Genomic DNA, 6534 nt, shown 5'->3' with positions numbered 1-6534 from the left:
CCCCTCAGCGTGGGGATCATTTACGGCCCTCAGCCGCCGGGCCGGACCCCCCCCTCAGCTCCCCGCTCCCGCCCCGGGCCCGGCGCGGCCCCTCCCGCCCGGCTCGCGCGCGGCCTCCCCCTGCCGGCGGGCGGGGGCAGTGCCGGTGCCGGGGAGGCGGCGCTGCCGCCGCGGCCGCAGAGAGGCGGCGACCGCTCCCGCCGGCGGATCGGGATCGCAGAGCCCGCGCCCGCGCCCGCTCCCGCCGCAGCCCCGCCGCTCCCGCCCGGCCAGATGATGAACTTTCTGCGGCGCAGGCTCTCGGACAGCAGCTTCATCGCTAACCTGCCCAATGGCTACATGACCGATCTGCAGCGGCCGGAGCCGCAGCAGCCGCCGCCGCCGCCTCCCGCGGGCTCCTCGGCCCCCGCCTCAGCCTCCCCGGCCGCAGAGCGCCGGCAGCCGCCGCAGCCCGCGCCCCCCCAGCAGCAGCCGCCGCCGCCGCAGCAGTCGACGGGCAGCAGCTTCTTCAGCTCCCTCTCCAACGCCGTGAAGCAGACGGCGGCCTCGGCCGGGCTGGTGGACGCGACCTCCGCCGTCTCCGCGGCTGTCGGCAGAAAGTTCAAGCTGCTCCTGGTCATCGACGAGCCGCACACGGACTGGTAGGTGCCCCCGCATGCCCCTCCGCGCCCTCCTCCTCCCCCCATGTCCTTCCCCCATCCTCACAGCGGTCCCTTCCCCCGCGGATCCTTTCCCTGGCAGGTGTGGGCTCACCTGGGGCGGAGGGGCGCGCCTCGGGCCCCGGGGGATGAAGCTGCGGGTGTGAGTGGCCGGGGCGCCGGGCAGAGCCCCCCACACCCGCCAGGCAGAGGACTCCCGCTGCCTGGCCCCGCTGAGGGTCTGGAGCGCAGCGTTACGATCTGGAAGATGGAGCACAAACCAGCGAGCCCCGGAGCGCCTGACTAGTCGTGAAATCTGTTTTCCATCACACAACACTGAATAAAACGTATTTACCGCCCTGACAAAGCATATCCTGTGTTCTCTGGAGAAATAAAGCACCCGTGTGTAGCGGCAGGTAGGATTTAGGTGTCCTCGGCACGAATTTCTGTGTGGAACTGCGTGTGGTTGTAGCGTTACGTGTGTTAATTCGTGTTTACGAGCAGGTTTGTTGACGCGCAGATCCCGCTGCTTCTGTGGCAGCGTCTCAAATGCGCGTTCGGGTGAAGGTCCTTCAGAGTGCTGAGGACCAGCCCTCGGTTCTACCGTAGCCCTTTGAATTCGTGTGGTTAGGTTAATCAACTTGGCAGGTTTTATTTGGGCTGAGTGTTTTGCTTCCACTGTCAGCATTAAAAATGCGGCATTTACAAAACCTGAAACTTGTACATCAGCTCGTTTCTCCCGTGCCTGGCTGGTACCAGCAGGAGAGGTTATGGCTGTTTCAGACCTGTTTATCACGAACGGCTCCAGTGGATGCTGTGGTTTATAGGAAGGACATATTCTTATTAATCCTTCTCTCATTTGTTTCCATGTGTATCTGCACATCAAGCTGTGAATTGTCTCATTCGCTCTTGCTAATTACAGTATAGAAGGTCTTAACAGTGCCTTAAAATATTACAGAGTAAAACAAGTATGTTTTTATAATACTGACATCATTCAGTAAGGGATTGTGGGGTTTTTTTGTGGGAATATTTTATTATCAGCTTCTCAAATTTACAATCTTACTGTCTAAATGGACTTGTGCAGTTCTATGACTTGATCCAATTTACCCAATTTGCTTTAAAATGCTACTTTAAATAAAATACCTGAAACAAAAATGTAAGCCTTTATTTGTAGCAACTATGTTATTAATGTTAAGATAATATTACCTGTTACAATTTTCAGGTTTTTTTCTTCTGTGTTTGGTTTTGTGGTTAGCTGTGTGTGTTGTCTTTTTTTAAAAAAAAGATTTGTTGTATCTGCCAGACTAAGGCAGGCTCTGTACCTACGTCATGGAGATGCATCCATGGACACTGCTCACTGCCTTGTAGAAACATCTATTTATTTCATATTCTACAGTGCACAGATTTCTGCTTGGGAAATTCAATAACTCTATATGTCCATAATGTTTGTTTCTGAGAGATTTTTTCAATGCTTACTGAAGCCATCCTGTGTATTGTGAACGTGGCATTTTTTACGTACTTTATGAATGCACCCCAAATCAACACAATCTGTTGATAGTGGCAGAGCTTTTAAAGCTCTGCATAGTGAGTGCCACCAAGAGCACTCCAGCAGTGACAAATGTGCCCAAGGTTACTCATGCCTACTTGCTTTTGCTTTTGCTTTTTTTTTTTAAATGTGACATGGATACATAATAGTTCTAGAAAGAACAATTTGTTGTACTGGCTCTTTCCTCTCCAAGAAACTAGTAATTTTGTAACTGAAGATTATAAAATAAATTTTGAAAAACGTATGTATGTGGGTCCCTTCCAACTCTGGATATATGTGTATTCTCGTAATACGTGTGGGAGAGTTTGTTCCATACCTTTGAGAGTGCGGATGTCCGTATGGATATGCATTGATCTGCTATAGTATTTGACTATAAGGGCTAAAATGGAATATGTGTAATAATTCAGAGGGGAAAAAGGAAGACTGGAACTGGCAGCAGGTGAGTGTCAGTGTCTGGTGGCTCCAGCTCCCTGCACTGCCCTGCAGTTTAGCAAGAGGAGGTTCGTAGAGCTGCTGTCATGTGATGCACTGAGCAAACCCTGTCAATAACAAGAAAAACAGCACCAAATCATCTCTTAGAGCCTCCTGAGGAACCATTCCAGCTGATTTACGTTAATCCTGAGAGGAAGATCATATGCTGGGTGTTTGTTTTTGTGATGCTTTGTTGTTTGTCTTAGGTTGAAAGTGTATGTTTTGCTTTTGGATTGCAGTTTCAATAGAAATCAAAGGATTTTGGTCTGGATCACACTGAAATCCTGCTGATTCAGTATCGTCTTTTCATCCAGGGTCAGGGGAAGCATAAGCACATTCATCTGTCAGCAAAGGATATTCTCTCTTACTCTGGCATCAAAGGGACATTTTATTTCTAATATATTTTATTTCTATGAAATATTGACTCACACTTGAAGCCTGAAATTTAGTAACCCAACGTTGTTATTGTGGCTAATGGAATCCTATGGGATATTCTACATAGAAACAAACGCTCAGTTGTTGCTTGCATTTTATAATCTTGATCTCAATGACACCTTTCCTCAATTTCTTGCCCTAAGAGGTTTGTCCTAATGCAAGCCTTGAAAATTACTTTACTTTTATGAGATAGGACAGAGTAAAAATTGGGAGAATTGGCTTATCTCTACTAGTTTGTTTATTTTTGCTATGTTACCTGACTTCTTAAGGGAAGAGAAAATACAATTGTTGTGTCAAACTATTCTCCTTTCTCAATCCAACACATGTTAGAGCTGTGGAAGATAACTATTTTCCTACACGTTGGCTGAAACTTGCAGCCACATAGAGGAGAGAGCCCTCTAAGGTCTTCTTCTGAAGGCAGGACTGCAAAATAACATGATGTCAAAGCCGTTCTGCCTACTGTAGCTTTACACGTGCCTCAGTGGCAAGTGAAAGGAAAACAGAAAAACAGGCGGAAGGTTGTAGTCAGCTGTCAGAGACAAATCCAGGACAAGTGGTCTTTGTTGGTTCTGGTTCTCCTGGAAGACTTTCTCTTAGTCAGTTTATACAGTAAATGATCCTGTGATCCTAAGGTGGAAGCAAAGAGCCAGCAATCGTTTTCACCAATTATCTTTGAAACTTTCTGTTGTTGCACAACAGCACTGTACGGAGGAGGTGGCCTGTAATGCAAACACTCCTTCCAATGGAACTGAACTGTTAATTTACATAAGGGCATTGAAAAAGCTGATTTTATTGTCAGGGCTATTCTTTATGCATTTGAATATGACGTTTTTTTCAACTGCAGATGTGCACTGAACAGACCTTTTCAATACCTTGATGTCCAGAACCCTTTTCTGAGTTGACATATCTGATTAAGAACCCTACAAAGTAATTAAAGACGTAGTGGAAAAGAGCCTGATTCACAGATTCTCTGTGGATCTGTTGGCACTGCGGAAAAGCTTCAAGAAACACTTGTTAGGTTTAATGATGATTTGATGTGGCAGAGGACAATGGCTGTTTTACAGCTTTAGGGATCTTTGTTGATAGCTTTACAAATGGAGGAAACTAAGAAGTGAAATAATTTGTTCAAGGTCATCCAGGAGACTAGTGACAGAGCTATATTAAAACCTAGACAGCTTGCTTAACCTTTTCTTTTAATTCTCATTTCCTAGTTACTGCTTTGCACTAAATGTCTAAATTTTCAGCTAGATAAGTTTATTTTAAAATGTTTTTAATTTTCTCAGGAAATAACCATTTTGTTCTGTACACAAAAAGAAATGAATATTCAGTGCTGAACAAGCAATTGATTAGAGTCCATACATCAGTGGCAAGGTGCCAAAATGCTGTGTATAGATTATTATCTTTATTAACAGCTTATGTGTAATATTTAGAAAGCTGTTTCAATATTGAAAACTAATCATCGCTTTGTCTGTCTTGTGCTTTAAAGATTGAATATAAAACTTGTTGTCAGCAACGATGAAACTAAGAAGTATCAAGTTGGAAAATTTTGTTCTTGTATTTTTAAGCAGAAATATGGTTAAAAGTATCAGTACCCTTTTTTTTCCCCAGAGGATTACACATCTCTTTCAATATTTACTGCCTCGGTAGTTAGTCATCTTGTGATAGGCCCGAAAGATAATCCCCAAATGGCTGGGACAAGTGCTATATGAAGAGCAAACTTTCTGTTTTAAAATGACTGTCATTTATGGGCAAACATTGCTCATCGTGAATGTTTTTAATATGAACACTATTGTCATAGTGCAGAAAAACACTGGTTTGTGATACAAAAATGTAATAAAGTGAGCAGCATGCGTTTCTTAGGGGTGTTTTTGTTGTTTGCTTGGTTTGGGTTTTGCATTTACTAGAAGGTGGGAAACAGTTTCAATTAAAAATACATATGTGATTGTTTTATGTAGGATAACTGCCAGTTTGCATGAATATACTGCCATGAGAATTCACTGCAGTCTTTCTTTTCAGTTTGTTCAGTGGTTCAGTTGTGAATAACTAATTAGTATTTCCTTACTCCAGTTGGACAAGAATTCTCATTTCTCCTTTTTGATTGTAACACATTGATTTAGTAAATGCGGTTTTTATTGCGTTCAGTGTAAGTTTTCTGTTAGCAAGTTTTCCAGTTTTAGGAGGTGTCGTCTGATTTTAATCATGCATAAATGAGGGTGAGTGCTTTGCCAGAGCACTCTCCAGTCCTCTGGGATGACTCTGGAGAAGGACAGTGTCCTTGCCAGCCTCCTGGCAAGACAGCGCATCCTGCCACCAGGATAAAGGATGGAGCCAGATGTGGAATGGGGAGGGAAACCCAGGGTGTGGGCAAACGGGGAACTGCTACTGATTGAAGGGATCCCTTGACAGGGGTTGAAGGTGAGACACGTTTGGAGGCAAGGCCAGTGGTGTTGCAGAGGAGTAAGAAGTCTGCTTTTTAGAAGAGTCTAAGCTCTTAAAACTGACCAAATGGTCAAATGTAGAGTGTAAGGAGAAGGTAATCTTGTTAATAGATGTACTTTTTATGGGAAGGAAAAAAAAATACAGTAGCTCAGTTTGTTAAAACTTGATGCAAATAGCACCAAGGTAAGGGATTCAGTTTCCTCTATGGGCCATTCACTTCAGAGATGGACTTGATGATCTTTGGGGGTCCTTTCCAACTCAGAATAGTCTGTGATTCTGTGATATACTAAGTGGCTTTTACTAATTTAAAATGCTAATTAACAACTGAGCCTTTTACAACAAGAAACTCCTAATATTAAAGTAAAAGTAACCTTGCCTTTGAGATAACACTGTAATCTTTCAAGGAGGCAACAGGTTCCTTAAAACCCCTGAAACTGAGCAAGGGGGATAAAGATTTTACTTTGATTTCTCTCTGATTTTTGCTTCATATGAAAATTTCCTGTTTCAAAATTATCTTTTTGAGACATTTCAGTCTAACTGTAGTTATGGCCTTTGGATGGAGGCCCTAGCACTCCAAAAAGGAACTGGCAACCAGATTTTACATGAAGACAGTGCATACTTAGCTCCTTACAAGCAGGTAATTAGATCAGCACTACTTCCCAGCACACACTTCAGTTTCCAGCTCTGCATTAACGGCTCTCTGCTTTTGCAATCAAAATAAAAACCCAATTAAAGGAGAGATGCAGGCACATGTGTCTGTGGGCTGGGAGGGCACAGGCACACGAAGGAAACCACGTGGGTTTCTGCAGAGCAAGGTGAAGTTTATCCTGAGCTCTGTCTCATTTACCGTGAAAGCAGCAGTGAAGTTTAGCTCATTGAACTGTGTCACTTGTTCTTCATCCATCATTTAAATTTTAGGTGCCCACTGGCCAGGGTGTGAACAGCAGGAGGTGCAGCTGAGCTCCCTGCAGTGTGGAACATGGTAACAACCTCAGCTTGGAGTGC

General features: G+C 44.6%; 1 protein-coding gene across 1 annotated transcript in view; it reads left to right on the top strand.

Annotated features, from left to right (window-relative positions):
* The first annotated feature begins 178 nt into the window (after positions 1-178).
* The window catches only part of SYN2 (synapsin II), a 170134-nt gene continuing 163778 nt past the window's right edge, over positions 179-6534 (top strand). Inside the window, exon 1 of the mRNA XM_027666035.1 lies at positions 179-641. Within this exon, the coding sequence (XP_027521836.1) occupies positions 274-641 (368 nt within the window). The 5' untranslated portion in view covers positions 179-273. The remainder of the gene's footprint in view (positions 642-6534) is intronic.

Source organism: Corapipo altera, unplaced genomic scaffold, assembly GCF_003945725.1.
Source record: "Corapipo altera isolate COAL_440 unplaced genomic scaffold, ASM394572v1 101, whole genome shotgun sequence".
Taxonomy (NCBI): Eukaryota; Metazoa; Chordata; class Aves; order Passeriformes; family Pipridae; genus Corapipo; species Corapipo altera.
Note: the sequence above shows the minus strand (reverse complement) of the source record. Positions and strands in the feature narration are given on the sequence as shown.